Source organism: Panthera onca, chromosome C2, assembly GCF_046562875.1.
Source record: "Panthera onca isolate mPanOnc1 chromosome C2, mPanOnc1 haplotype 2, whole genome shotgun sequence".
Classification (NCBI taxonomy): domain Eukaryota; kingdom Metazoa; phylum Chordata; class Mammalia; order Carnivora; family Felidae; genus Panthera; species Panthera onca.
The window spans coordinates 113,081,697-113,096,842 of NC_138347.1; the positions used below are offsets into that span (position 1 = coordinate 113,081,697).

Below are 15,146 nucleotides of genomic sequence, written 5' to 3' on the forward strand. Positions count from 1 at the left end.
CACCTTGTATTCTGTTATAGGATTCAGTAATACCACAATAGCGTCATCGATGACTCAGATTTTGAAGCTAAGTAGGGCTTTTGAAATCATCTGATTCACCTTCCTCCTTTTATAAAGAGGGCACTGAGGCTCAGACAGGTGAAGTAACTTGCCCACAGGCAAAAAGCTAGTTCACAGCACAAACAAGAGGGGTGTTTAGGTCTCTAGACTCACATCCAGAGTTCTCTCTGTGATTCAGGGGATGGGGCGGAAGCCAAAGAGAGCCTAGGCTGTTGAGGCCAAGAAGGATGCTACAATCAGAAATACCAGAGGTAGAACCCAGGAAACTGCAAAGAAATGACAATGCTGCACCCCAAGCCCTATGAATTGATATCAGTAGACACAGCAACCAGAGAGCTGATAAAAGTAGTCAATTACAGCAAAAGTATCCTGCAATTAAGAAGTAGAGGATTCGCTATGTTGATAACTAGATACACATAACATAAATTCCAGACATATTCTAAAAAGCCAAGTATCATGTTGTGATTAAAGTAAACAAACGGGTGCCTAGGTGGCTCAGTTGGTTAAGTGGCCTACTTTGGTTCAGGGCATGATCTCGCAGTTCATCAGGTCGAGCCTCATGTCAGGCTCTGTGCTCACAGCTCACAGCCTGGAGCCTGCTTCAAACACTCTGTCTCCTTTTCTCTCTACCCCTCCCTCACTGGCACTGTGTCTCTCCCTCTCTTTTCAACAATAAATAAACATTTAAAAGAATTTTTTTTAATTTAAAGGTAACAAATATTTATTGAGAGCTTGGTAGGCATCCAGAGTATAGCAATGTTGCCTTGATCTTTTTCACTTGTCAGAGATAAGAAAACATTTTGCACTGAAATCCAGCATATTCCTATCAGTACAAAATAAGATCTTTGCGAAAACATTGATCCTTAGTATCCATGATAAACTAAAAATATAAGATCAAATATGATTCTATGAACATTTAATAAATAATAAATTTAAACTGTTAAATGACACAAATAAATTTTAAAATAACAAAATTTGTCAAAACCTATAATATTGATTTCATTACTGACTCATGGGTTTCCATACACAGTTTAAAAAGTACAGTATTAATCCAATAGCATGAATTTGCTCTAACTCAGAATGACTTTCAGCAATCTGGGAGATTTATTAGCCATGTGATATTGAGTACATCACTTCAACATACACTTCATTTAACAGGACTGAGTCTCAATTTCTTGATGTGTAACTGGTACCAATTATTCACTTTTACATGGTAGTTGAGGGCTATTAAGTAGTCATATATTTCCTGAATTCAAAAATGTTTATTTTCAAACTTTTAAAAATATCTGGGATGTTTCAGATTTCAGTCAATAATCTACGTGTAAAATTAATGTGGTAGCATTCCCTTTTCCCCAAAAAACTGCTATTAAATGGATGTCACTCTAGAATAAATTATAAATTGATTACATGTGCTAATTTACACACACACACACACACACCAAAAAAATACTGTGAATCTGAAGAACCTCATGTTTAAGTCTAGAAAGAAAAAAGGTAAAAAAAGAGGTTGTCCTTTTTTTATATAAAGCCCTGTAGAAAGGAGCCTGCAGTGGACAAAAAGGAGCTCCATAGAGGACAGTTCTTTATGTTTCTCTCATTCCTGTAACCTCAGATTGGAATGGGGGATATGAGGACACAGTCCAACATCATGAACAGCAGTAAAGAAAACTTTAGCCTACACTTCACACAAACGAAAAACAAACTCCAAACCAAGGAAGTCATTTGTTCTAGATTAACTTTTGTCAAGATGTTTTTTTTACAAAAGAAATAAAACTGAAGAAGCAAATCTCTAAGGTAAGAACGCATGCAAAGCTTATTTGGTCTCGAATATAAACTGAAATGACATCAGCAAAGCAGCTGGCACGTATTCATCATTCGTAATAGGCCATGGTTCAGGGTAGCAGATGATGCAGTGCTCTGAATAACTGGTTTATACTTGTACAAAGTACGGGCAGGAAAGGAAGGCAGGAAAGACTCATACACTACGAAGAGAACATTATCTTTCATGTTTACACCTCCTTCCCAGATAAACATTTTCTGGCAAAAGTAGTCTTTAACTCTATCTTTTAAACTGAAACCAGCACCTGTACTATTTTTCCTCTTAAAATCACTGTAATATCTCATCACCAATTATACATGGAAAACATTAATTTGAAAAAAATAATGATATTTAGTATACCAACCCTTCAAACACCTGGGCTGTCTGATCAGGATTCAGGATCAGACAACTATGGTACCGCCTGAGAACAGCCACAATGCACACACACAGTCCCGTCGTGTAACTTCCTGCCAGGCTGGAGGATTTCAGGAGCAGTTCGGCTTCCACAACACTCAGTTCATTTAGCAGCTACAATGGAAGAAAAGAGTGAATAAAAACGTAGCTGCCAAAATGATAGGAAAAACATTTATCTTCACAAGCCATGAATATATTGAGTTATGCTAACACCATCTTATCTCACCCATTATCGTGTCCCTGGACCATATGCCATATAACTACAGTGTGAGAAAACAAGCCCCCTAGAATTAAACTTTTTTATGTTTAATCCCTTGCCAAATTCTACAGTTTTTCTTTTGTCTAGACATCATGGTATATACAGTCAGGAAGTATCCAACATTGAAATATCTACCAAAACTTGAGGGAAGCCCCAAGTTCTAGACCAGATGATTTCCCTACTTCCCACTTTTTCTTCTCTTTTCCCTTCTTTTTAAGAAAACAGATGTTATTTATCATTATTTTTTTGTTATCAACAAACTAACACCTCCAATAAGCAATAGAAAATAAGTTTAAATTCTACTCACTAATAACATAATAAATGAACTCAAGTATGTGTATAAGAAATCTAATGGGACACGAGCACCTGGGTGGCTCATCGGTTAAGCATCTGACTCTTGATTTCAGCCAAGGTCATGATCTTAGGTTCACTAGATTGAGTGCAAAGTCCAGCTCTGAGCTGTCAGCAAGGAGCCTACTTGGGATTCCCTCCCTCCCTCCCTCCCTCCCTCTCTCTCTCTCTCTCTCTCTCAAAAGAAATAAACAAAAAAACAAAACAAATGTTAATCCCTTTAAAAAAAATGGAATGTGACAAATCAAATTATATGGTTTTATTTTTGTTCTTAACCTAAAATATACCCTACAATAAATGGTAAATTTTACCATTTCTTAAGCAAAAGACAAAAATCAATCCTCAAAACCCTTCACATTTTTAAATGACTATTATATATTTTAGCCCCAATTATATATTTAATTGAAAATTATGGACATAGCTGCCATTAAAACGCTAGTTGAATACTGTTGATTCAGAAGGTCTCAATTATTCAAAAATACAGTGGTCCGCTCAATTTAAGTTGTACGATGTCTAGCAGGTTTGCTTTCCTAAAAATCAGAGAAGCAGGGTCTCTCTGACACCTGTATTGCGAAGTCAATTAGTCCATTGATGTTCAGCGCTGGCTCCATAAGATCAAAGATGAGTTGAATATGGTGAGCCAAAGGGAGATGATATGATGTTCCTGAAGCGAAGCTTGTGATTTGTTCCAGCACATTATTGGAGATCTGGACAACAAAAATGTGAAAATAATTAGAAAAGCAGTACTTAAAATTATTTTAATTTTTTAAGAAATTTGAATTTATATATTGCTCTTAAAATTTAAAACATATTTCCACAGAAACCAAAACCATATAAAAATCAAACAACTTCCTTCCAACTGTATTTTGAAGATACAAGGCAAGTTGTCATTAAGATCTTGACCTAACTATCCTAATGGTAAAACTGCTACAAATGCTAATTAATTTCCAGATAACATTTATTTGAATATCAATGGATTTGTAAAACAACACAGATCTGGTTTCTTCTAAGTAGTATTTTATTTCACTCATTAACAGATTTCTCCCTTATCAATAGCAATGTAGGGCCAAAATGTATTAAGTATTGCATTAGGGATTATTTGACATAGTGTTGGTTATTATTAAGTAAAAATATTTGTGAAAAAAATAAATTTCTCCGAAAAGGGCAACCTGACACTTAAAACTGAACTACTTAAGAGTTTGAGATGATTGCGAATACGTTTAAAAAGCATATTTATAGGGGAGCATGGGTGGCTAAGCCCATTAAGCATCTGACTTTGGCTCAGGTCATGATCTCTTGGCTGGCAACACAGAGCCTTCTTTGGATCCTCTGTGCCCCACCCCTCTTTCTGGCACTCCCCCCAGCTTGTACTATCTGTCTCAAAAATAAATATTTTTTGGGGCGCCTGGGTGGCTCGGTCGGTTAAGCGTCCGACTTCGGCTCAGGTCATGATCTCACGGTCCGTGGGTTCGAGCCCCGCGTCGGGCTCTGTGCTGACAGCTCAGAGCCTGGAGCCTGTTTCAGATTCTGTGTCTCCCTCTCTCTGTGACCCTCCCCCGTTCATGCTTTGTCTCTCTCTGTCTCAAAAATAAATAAACGTTAAAAAAATAATAATAAAAAAAAAATAATATTTTTTAAAAAACATATTTATAAAACCAAACAAAGCCAAAAGTATATACTGTATGAAAGAAATTGTTACGCAGTGCAAATGAATAACCCCAAATGCACAATACACAGTTTTAAATGGCTACCTGAGATGTCACTTGATGCTGATCAAAATATGAAAGGAGCTGAAGTTTTGTGAATACAGTCTCCAGAGTTGGAAATGCTTCCTGTTTGTTCTTCCTGGTTTTTTGTCCTTCATCTCCAACTAAACATACAATAGATACATTACTTTTCATTTCATAGAAGCTCTTGACTTTTTCAGTGGATACTTTCTATTGAAGTATAACATATATGAAGAGGCACACAAACTATGAATATCTACAAAGTAAAAACACTCGCATAATTGAGACTCAAAGCACAAAATCACACACCAGATCCCCGGAAACCCCTCAGTCTCCTTCTAGTCCTCTCTGCCCCAGGAAACCAAGATCCTAAAGTCTAAAGGCTTGGATTAGTAATGTCCAGTTTGGAACCATGAGAGATACTTTTTACATCCAGCATCTTTCATGCAACAATATGCTTCTGAGCTTGATCCATGTTGTTGAGGCAACTTTAATTTGTTCTAAAAGGAATTTGTTCTAAAAGGAATAATTCTCATTCATGTATAGTATACCAATGTGTGATATACCACCATTTATTTCTTAATTCTAGTGAGTAGTTTCCATATTTTGGCTATTAATGGGAAATACCTCTATAAACATTTCTAACTCTTAAAATATCAAGACAGCAACAATGAAAGGGGGTAAAAATTACCGATGGTCACAGTGACAGAACAGGATATGTCACTGGCATCTTCTTAAGGCATTCACCAGGATATTAATCCCCAAAAATTTAATATGTAAAAAAGGAAATTTATACCATTCTAACATTGTTAGGGGTAGCAAAGAATTAAATCTCTCCACATAATGTTAAAGTGCTACATTTATCAATTTAGCATGAAGAAGTTTTAAAAAACTTCCAAACTAAAAAAAAAAAATTATAAACACTTCTTATCCCAGGGGACTCTAGTTCTTATTAACAGTACTAAGGATAAGACCCAAAAGAATTAAGTCCTGTGTTAAATATCTTTAAATACATGAATTTATAAAGACAAATCTAAAATAAGAAAACAAAAAAACAAAGATCAGATTATATGCTTCCTAAGATGGTTTCCAACACTACGATTCTCAGGGGTCATAAGAAGGGAGCTCTACGACTCATATCTTATTTAGGAAAGTTTACTTTAAGAGCACCAAGGCCACTTTACTGATTTTTTTCTACTAAAGACACAAATATTTCACTCAACTCAAAACGATGTTGATAAAGGTAAATCTAATGGTTTTAGAAAATAACACTGAAAGAAAAGAGATCCTCTTTCAAATGTAAGGAAGCATAGTCTAGATGCTTCATGCACATGTGCAAACACACACACACACACACACACACACACACACACACACACACAGAGACACACACACAGCAGGGTGTTTTATTTCCTAAAGCTAACAAACCCTGATACCAGAGTAAATAGAATCAAAAGGTGAGTGGTAACAAAAGGTAAGAGACTGTGCCACTTTTGTTCAAAACACCATATCTAACACAAAGAATAAGAACCAAGAAGTTCATTAAACCTACTTGTTTTTCAATATCTATTCTCAATTTAACTATGGTGGTTTGCCTTAAATATAGCTATTCACATGTAATAAGCATGTTTAAAATATCCAAGTTTTGAATTTTCCATTTACTAACATCATTGATCCAAGGCTGAAAACTCACATCAATGATTTTGGGTATAATGTACTGTAAAAGTGAAGTTAATATATTTAATCACTCCTTCCTGGAAACAAAACAAATAAACAAAAATAACACATCTGTAGTATTGCCACCATGAGAACTCACAAATGCATCTTGTGTGTGTGTGTGCATGCATGTGTGTGTGTGTGCATGTGATTGTGGTTTATGCTAAATAGGATCTATTTACTTACAGGTAACTAACTTCTTAAAACCTCATATAAAGAATATACAATTGATTCTTGGCAATTTACATTCACTTTCAAAGAAACATTTAAGAAATTAGTGGTAGTTCTCAATAGACTATTTTAATGATATTTACATGAATAACAATTCAGTCATAATTTACAGATTTTCCTCATTTACTTTATTTAATCTGCTTTTATAATATATGTTATTGCTCTTATGTTGCTTAACTTTGGTCTTCTTTAAAAAAAAAAGTGTATGATCCTGACATTTGTCTTTATTCTCATGGTAAACTTCATTAATGTACTTAAAAAAACAAAAACAAAACAAAACAAAACAACACTGACAACCAAAGATGACCAGCCAATGTAAATAGAAAATGAAGATTGACCATGTTCAACTGCAAGTGTCATTTAAACTCCTAGATAAGGCCTGCTGATCTGAGACCACTTCTAATGATTTCCTCAAAACAATACGAAACCACTATATAGGCACAAATCAATAGACGCTAACACAAACTGTATTTTCCTGCTTTACCAATTCTCTTCTTTGCTGAAATGATGGACAAATTACCATTAATCTGAAGTACAGCTAGCTAGCTTCTGGCAAGCATAGTAGGTTTTAAGGAGGGACTTAACCTTTGACTATTTATTCAGAAGGCAGCTCACTACATCCCAAATTAACACATATCTGAGGAATTCTATCTAAAATGAGGAAAAGACAAATATCCCCACTGCAAATGCCACTCCACAGTGGTGGTTCTATTACTGATAACTCAAAAAGTAGCATGGAACAACAAAGATGTTCTCTTTGTGAGTTCAAAAGTGAGAAGTGCCTATTTAAAAGACTGGTACAAAGATAGGACAGACTGTAGTCGGGCATTAAACACTCACTGTGAAGGAAGGAAGTAGGCTCAACAGAAAAAGACACTGCATTGTTTCCTCCCCTTTCCCATTCTTCTCAACCTCCCAAACCCCCAAATTCCCTAAAAGCTGGAAAGACTCTCTACAATTAGTGTTAATAAAACATGTATTACTGACCCTTCTAAAGAAGACAGTGTCCACCCAGTTCCCAAGTACACAAAAAGAAGTTTCAAATCCCTTTGCTAGCTAGTTACCAGGCTTCTAAATTCAACCTTCTAAATGCAATCCATTTCCTCTTTTCTCAAACAAAAAGAAACAGCAAAACAACTGATCAACAGTTTTTCTTAGATCAGGTTCTTTGTTTCGGGGGTGGGGGTGGGGGGGTGGGTGTTTGTTTTCTAAAACCAAGCTCAATAATGACAGGCCAACAACAACAAGGTTTCATTTCCCATCCACAATTCTTGGTTGTTCCCTCACGAAGCCAGTGTGGTACAAGGTCCTTCAGGGGCAATGGACGGGAGGGGGGTCAGGGAAGCGCTGTAAATCACATGAAAGTTAACCCTCCCATTATGCTCTAAAGACAACTGCCACAGACATCAGACACCTGCACTACCACATTCACACTGAAAACCATCTTGCCTTTGTACCTTGCTTCTGCATGTGCACCTCTACCGATAGAGAGGACAGAGAACTATTTGTATTAGTTCTCTGTACTTTTCTCTTGCAAAGATCTAGTGTGGACAAGCTCTAGGAAAACATCTGGTTGAAATCTAAAGACCAGAGGTCCTGGGGAGAGAGAGGTTCATAAAAATGTGTGTCTTTTGTACTGAACAACAACGTAGGGTTCCTAGAGGAGTCTGTGCCATGTGGAAGGAAGAATGCTGTATAAATAGGGAAAACCCAAACACTTTTTTTCTTTGATTATTTAAGTAAAAGAAATAAACACCAGTAATGGCAGTGAAGTATATATAATGATATCTTATTTTAAATCTTATGAATGCCTGATAAAATAAACAATCCTTGAAAAGAGTAATTAGGCAAATGTGAAGTGGGTAATTACAGAATTCCAATTATGCAATGTGGTGACATAATATAAGGCATAGTTTCATGTAAAAAAAAAAACTATGTCCAAAGCATGGGGAAACGCTGTTCCAAGGAAAGAAGGCATTACCGAGCAAAGAACCAAATTTCTGTGTAACTTGAAATCGCTCGCTGTTATAGGCAGCAACCTATTCCAAGTATCGTTCTAATGTAAGAAAAGATCAGCAACTACACTGTCATGCTTTTCAATTACTGTGCAAATGTGAGTACTCAGAGCAAACTACAAGCCTAAAACAGGATGGCAGAAAACTGAAGAAATGGAACTCTTCCAGACTAAGGGTTTCCAATTCATTCTTCAGTACTTCATTTAGGTCTACTATAGGAAATATGGGAAGGATTTTTAAAAAAAAAGGGCGGGGTGGGGGCAGAAAATTAAAATTAAAATTAATATAAAGCTTACTACAAATGGAACCAAGGCCTTAAAATTTCAATGTGCTTATTCATATTTCAAGATGACAGTCATTCATGAGAGGAAACACTCTGGTGACAGTGACATCCAGGACTCTGATAAAGCCTGTGCTAACAGGAAGGCCAAAAGACAGCCCAATGGGAGCAAAGGCATTAAGGGTCTTTACCCCCTGTCTCTGTGGTGCTCTTCTTATTTAGGATTTTCAAAATATCTTTGGTAATCTTCTTCAGCTGATGCTTCGCTTCGTCACGCTCTTTGCCCACTCCATAAAGCAGGATTGTGCGCTGGTTACATTCATGACTTGAAGATTCATCCTGAAAAACAGAAAATGCATTTTGAAACCCTTGTTGGCAGGGGCGGGGCTGCATTTCCCATCCATGAAATGCACTAACCACAGCCTCTCGGTGCTGGCTGGCGGTGGCATCCCGCCCACCTTTCAATTCACCTCAACCTCCACTGGCTACACCCTTGTTTTTCCAGTTTGGAACTTGCTAAAGTAAAAAAAAAAAGTGTCAACTGACCCGAAGTCTTAATAGAAGCATTTGATGTGGGCGTACCCTACAGAGTAAGTTTTGACTCTTGAAAACTTTTCATTGTTTAAAATTTAACATGGTATTAATTTCACATCATATTACATACTATTTAGTCACACTTTTTCCTTAAGGAAAATGTTACTTCTTAGTAAGCTTGGTTTTCTATATAAAGCATCACTAAATATTTCCTATTTCAAAAAATGATCTTGCTATGATCCTCAAATACTTTGGGAAAACTGTTCCGTTGGCCTCCCACATGACTGGGTGAGGTGTATGTATATTTATTTCCAAATGACCTAACAACAAAGAGTCCAGGTCTCGTTAGGTGTGAGGTAGAGTTGCAAACGCAAACATGTTCAGTACCACCTTCCTCTAGGGGAATACCTCCCCACCCCTGTGCCGCAGACACAGTAAATTCAAGCACTATTTTTCCCACAAGGGAAAAGAAATTATGTCATCACAACATAACAAACACACACACACACACACACACACACACACACACACACACACACACATTCCTTAGCTTAGGTGAAACAGTAGAGGGTGTATGTATATTCTCTCCTAGGACTGGTTTTGAATTTTTCTCTCTAAATTCTCTCTCAGATCCTATATTCTTCCATTTTCTTAGTAAGTTTCTATCCTTCGGTACAATCACTTTTCTTATCTTTCTGTATATGTTCATCCGTTACGGGCAAGGACCCTTCCTAACAGTACCTAATTCTAAGGAGCTTGCAGGAGAAAAGAGTTTCTTCTAGGGAAGACCAAGTGTAATGTGTTGCTAATGGCTGAAAAAAAGAGCAGAAGCCTGGAGACTTGGGAAAATCCCAATGCTTCATTTGAAGTACTTCACATGTGCACTTTGCACAAAGTCACATTTTACTCTTGAAACGAGAGCCCGTTTTCTAAGCTGCTGTCACCTTCCATCACTGTCCTTCTCACACCCTTGCATTCAAGGCACCCCTTTTCTCCCCACCGATACCCTTTTTGTTATACTCCACCAGAAATATACATCTGTATACCCTGCCAGTCCATCTTGCTACCCTGTCCAGGATTAGTAACATTTTATGTGTTCAAATTTGCATCTTAAAAAAGAAAAAGAGCTAGGAGCAGGTCTCTTCTAGAAACTGCTGTTATTAATATTCTGACTATCCCAATTTCCTCTCAAGTTTCAAAAGACAGACCTAATCACGGGATAAAGTCAACATAGAGAGTGATTCCTACATTTGGCTGCAGTGAGGCATGACCTGAGCTGCTTATTAATTTCCAATTTTTGTTGCCATTACAGAGTACCGCTGTTGTATTTCTTTTTTGTCTGACGGGATGTGTACATATGAGCCCTGTAAAGGGAACAGGGGGAAGGCACTAAGAACACTGTACAAAACTCAGGCAGTGCCAGCCATGTGTCCTGACAAATGTATTTAGTTAAGGCACCTGTCAAACAGTTCTAATGTAAACTTCTGTGTGATGGGTGATGGAAAGATGTCATCAAAGTTACTGAACAAATGCTTTTGGAGGATCTACCTACCTTACCTACCTTGGTAAGACAAGATGGTAGGGACTCTGCGAAAATACAAGGATGAATGCTCCCTGTCCTCCATGAGCACAGATTCAGTGTCATAAAAGTAGCATTTGCAGAGCTTCAAGCCCAAATGGTGATAGTAAAAGAAGTTACCTTGGAAAGACCCATGTGCTCAGCACAGAGATACTATGGCTCCATACTGTACCAATAACAGCCCAAGTTCAGGGTAAGAGAGAGCTATGGCTGTATTCAGGTTGTGGCACTTGCGGACTCCATGGTCCTGAGTCTTTCTGTCCTAATGAGCCTTTCTGGGCCTCGGATGCTTCCCCTGAAACATCGGCTAACACCACCTTCCTTGTAAGATTTTTGCAAGAATAACTGAGATGAAGCATGTAAAGCACTTAGCAAAGCAGCATATCAGAGAGCCCATCGCTGTCCATTCAGGTTTCAACACTTCCACTTCTCACTTGCATGCGCCCCAGATCCACACCGAACTGTATTACTCAACATCTCCTCAAGGCACCAGGATACTTCCTTCCTTTGCTCTTGCTCCTCCTGCCACCTAAAATACTTAACTCTCAATAGCTTGACCCTCATGTGTGGAAGTGCTGTACACAATTACAGCATTAGGTCCCTCACTGTCACCTTAGTGAATGCCCTTGGCCCAGGAGGAGGAAGGAGGGGAAGAGGGCCTTTGGAGCACTTGCCACAGTGTAATTCACTCACTTTCGAGGTATTTGTTTAATGTGTGTCTTCCCTGCTCCTCTGTCAGTTTTGTGAGGGAGAACTCCAGGTCTGTTTTATTCACATCTATATTCCCCTCAGTGGCACTGTGTAGGCACTTAATTTATGATGAATACATTAAACAATGAATAAATAAGTGGACTAATGAAAGAACACATGACTCAAAGAATAGGGCAGGGATGAAAGTAAGAACAAAAACGTTCTGTAGAAAACCTAACCTGATAGCTAAGTGCTGATAGAACTGAAGAGGAGAAATGAGAAGCAGAGAGAAAAAGCCAGTCTATAGGGTGTGAAAACTATCTCTCAGTGGCCTGAATAAAAAACAATAAGAAGCAAAACCAAAAGTACTGAAGGAAATTGGGAAAGAATTAGGCATCTAAGTGAATGTGCATCTCACTAGATTTCAAGATGGACTCACTAGATAAAATTTGTTGGGATGGGGGGAGGGAAGCAGCTTATAAGGACAGGGAGCTCATGAATTCACCTGTAGGTGAGAGGAATTGGAGGCAGTGGATACATATTATAACTGTTGACTAGGTGGTGTGACGTGAGGACCTACACAGAGGTAACAGCTTAGAGGTAAGAGCAATATGTCCCTGGGAGGGGCGCAAAACCCCCAGGTTCTCTTTGAGGGGAGGGGACAACTAAGAGAGTAGAGACAGGAAGGAGATAAATAAGCCATCAAATGATGCACACATAATCTCCATAATTAACAAGATCAGTGGACAAGTGGGGGTCACATAAGTCGGGGGGGGACATTAAGAGGGCCATCAACAGTGTCAAATGCAGCAAGAAGTCTCAATGAATGTTGCCTCCCTGACTTATTTAAAAAAAACAAAAACAAAAGCAAACTACACATCAACTTCAAAAGAGAAGTTTCTCTGTAGGGGCAGAAAGCCGGAAACAGGATTGTAGTAAGAGTAGATGGTGAAATGGTAAGGGTGAGGCAAGTAACCTGCATTTACTAGTAGTTGGTCAGGAAGAACAATAGCTTGAAAGGTGGAGGGGAATAGGTGTATTAGGAAAACCAAAGGCAAACTCTTGTTCCAAAGGTATGTTTCAATTAAAGGAATCTCCATGAAGGAAATCCAGATTGGAAGGTAGATAGCTGATACAGGAGATAGGAAACAATGGCTTGTTGTTTGGATTAGCTTGTAAAGAAAACCCAGGACAACTTTCTACTTAGGGGAAGAAAATGGTAAAACTATAGGGAAATTTGGAGATAAGGAAATAAGAAACTTGAAAAAGCTTTCATCAGTTTACTGGCTCTGATTTGCTCAGGGAGGTGGCCCAGAAGCAGCCAAGTCAAGAGTTTAGAGTGAAGGGATGAAATTAAAAAATCAAGGCAAATATGCATTTAGCTGCAAAAGAACCATTAGCCTCTATATGGGGCCTGAAGACCCTATTTGTGTCTGATAATTAATATTTTCAGGTAAATCATGATAGCTTTTACTAGTCTTCAAAGGTATTTTAAAAGTGACTGTTTTTCATTAGCCCACAAGATTTGTTTATATCAAATTTTTGTACTTACAGAAAATCTACGTCTTCAAGTAGCAATTTATAGTACATGACAACAAGGTCAACCTAAGAGAATGGGCCAAATATTTCCAAAAGCACCAATGAGTTCTCTGTTCCTTCAACTAGGTATTAAAAAACTGTCAAGTTGAATAGTTGGTATCTGTATCAGATACATACTCCATTATTTATACCCTGAAGGTCACAACTTGCTGGGCAGAAAAAAGAATCAGCTGTCGTGTCTCTGGAAGGCCGGCCACCCGTCTCCTGCTAGCCCGCTGCTGTGCTTGGGTTAAACAGGTCATCTCCCGTATAAGCTAAATTCTGAAAATCTCATCCTCAGGACCGATTTCTCTTTTTCTTCAGACAATATCTGACACTCAGAAAGACTTAAGTGAGCAACAAACTTGGAGGAGACATGTCCAAAAGCCCTAGAAGGCTTGGAGTACTGAAGAAATTAAAATAGGTATCTTGAGCTAAATACCCTTACTGGTAAGAATTTGAGTTAATTGACGTCAGGTCTCCTCTAAGTCATCGTCAAAACCTAAGTGATTAGACATGTTGCGGAAGCGTGTATGTGTGTTCATAAGATGGGATAACAGAGGTGATTATCAGAGCTGTGTACTCTCCTTTTACCTCATTCATATGTCCTGGTATTTCTATACTGACCCAATCATCGGAGAATTTTAAAATTAATAAATTAATGTTCTTTTTAGAAGGAGGTAAAAAAGAATCCCACTCTAGATATACTTCCTTTTCTTCCAAACACTCATGAAAAACAGATGAAGTAAATGTGATGGTCCTAATAAAACAAGATATTGCATTTGATACTTCCAACACTCTATAATTGTGTATGTTTAAATATTCAAATGTAAACCCAGCAGTCATCATGAAATAAATTGCACAGAGCGCCCTACCCCATATCCCAGAAAAGCAGAAAAACTACCATTTAAAAAAAAAATGGAGTTACTTACATAAGGATTTTGCTTATCTATTAAAATGAAAAACTCTTAAAAGAGGCCTTCAAATTATTTTTTCACAGAATCTTTCAATATGTCACATTACTCTGTTTAGAATAAATGACCTTCCAAATAAGTGTGACATGAGGGATAAGCCTTGGGCAGAGGTGTAATAAGAGAGCAGACATGCATGGAGAGGCTGTGTCAAAGGAATAAGAAATTAGCAGCTTCTTCTCATTTGTTACTCCACCTGAAATGGAAGAACTCCTTTAAATCCAAAAAAAAAAGGAGACTCCTTTCATTAGATTTATACAGGAAATTTTTGTTCTACACTAGCTTAAGGCCCATGGTATGGCTGAAATGACAGCTCTGGGCAAGAGGCTCAATGCATCCTGGGGGCACAATAAAATGAACATCAGTGCGTTTGACTATATTTACTAGTCCTCTGCTTTCAAGCAAAACAATCAAGCCAGGGATGACAGATCATTAGATCAAGATGACATTTTCTTTTGCAAAATACCCCACACCCAAGAATCTTTACTTGTGGAGTTTGTCTCATATACGACCTCAATTTTTATACTCAAACAGGTAAAACCACTAAATTCTATGAGTAAGCAGTGCCTTAAAATGCATGTGTTCATTCAAAACATTCACTAATGTCAAAATGACCACATTTTGAAACCATGCAATGTGAGAACTAAAATATCCTAAGACCTAATCAAATGTCTCAATTACATCTCCATTCTCTTGCCCTAACCTGGTTCCACAAGGAACACCAGGTCCTACCGTTTCAGGACATGGCTCTCTAAGTTCAGAGTAATCCATCTGAAGCAAATATTTTCAGAGAAGCAGACTACCTTTAATAGATGTGGCAAAATAAACCAACCAATTAAACCACTTACATGTAAAAATTCTGGGTTACAAATTCATTTTGTGAAGTCATCTCAATCTTAGAAATTAACCAAATCAATCAAAA

At 37.7% G+C, this 15,146-nt stretch overlaps 2 protein-coding genes across 21 annotated transcripts in view; one reads left to right on the plus strand and one right to left on the minus strand.

The window, feature by feature from the left end:
- Positions 1 to 15,146, minus strand: part of MED12L (mediator complex subunit 12L) — a 333,571-nt gene that overhangs the window by 69,609 nt on the left and 248,816 nt on the right. For all 15 annotated transcript variants that reach the window (XM_060638969.3, XM_060638970.3, XM_060638955.3 and 12 more), the window contains 4 exons: positions 9,064 to 9,211; positions 4,655 to 4,773; positions 3,467 to 3,610; positions 2,244 to 2,407 (listed from right to left, as the gene is read on the minus strand). In XM_060638969.3, the coding sequence (XP_060494952.1) occupies positions 2,244 to 2,407; positions 3,467 to 3,610; positions 4,655 to 4,773; positions 9,064 to 9,211 (575 nt within the window). The remainder of the gene's footprint in view (positions 1 to 2,243; positions 2,408 to 3,466; positions 3,611 to 4,654; positions 4,774 to 9,063; positions 9,212 to 15,146) is intronic.
- Positions 1 to 15,146, plus strand: part of P2RY12 (purinergic receptor P2Y12) — a 46,076-nt gene that overhangs the window by 23,788 nt on the left and 7,142 nt on the right. The window contains exon 1 of one of the 6 annotated variants that reach the window (XM_060638981.3): positions 9,210 to 9,462. The exons of the other annotated variants lie outside the window; for them this stretch is intronic. The gene's annotated coding sequence lies outside the window, so the exon portion shown is untranslated. Of the gene's footprint in view, positions 1 to 9,209; positions 9,463 to 15,146 lie in introns of those variants that run through there. 6 annotated transcript variants of the gene reach the window in all.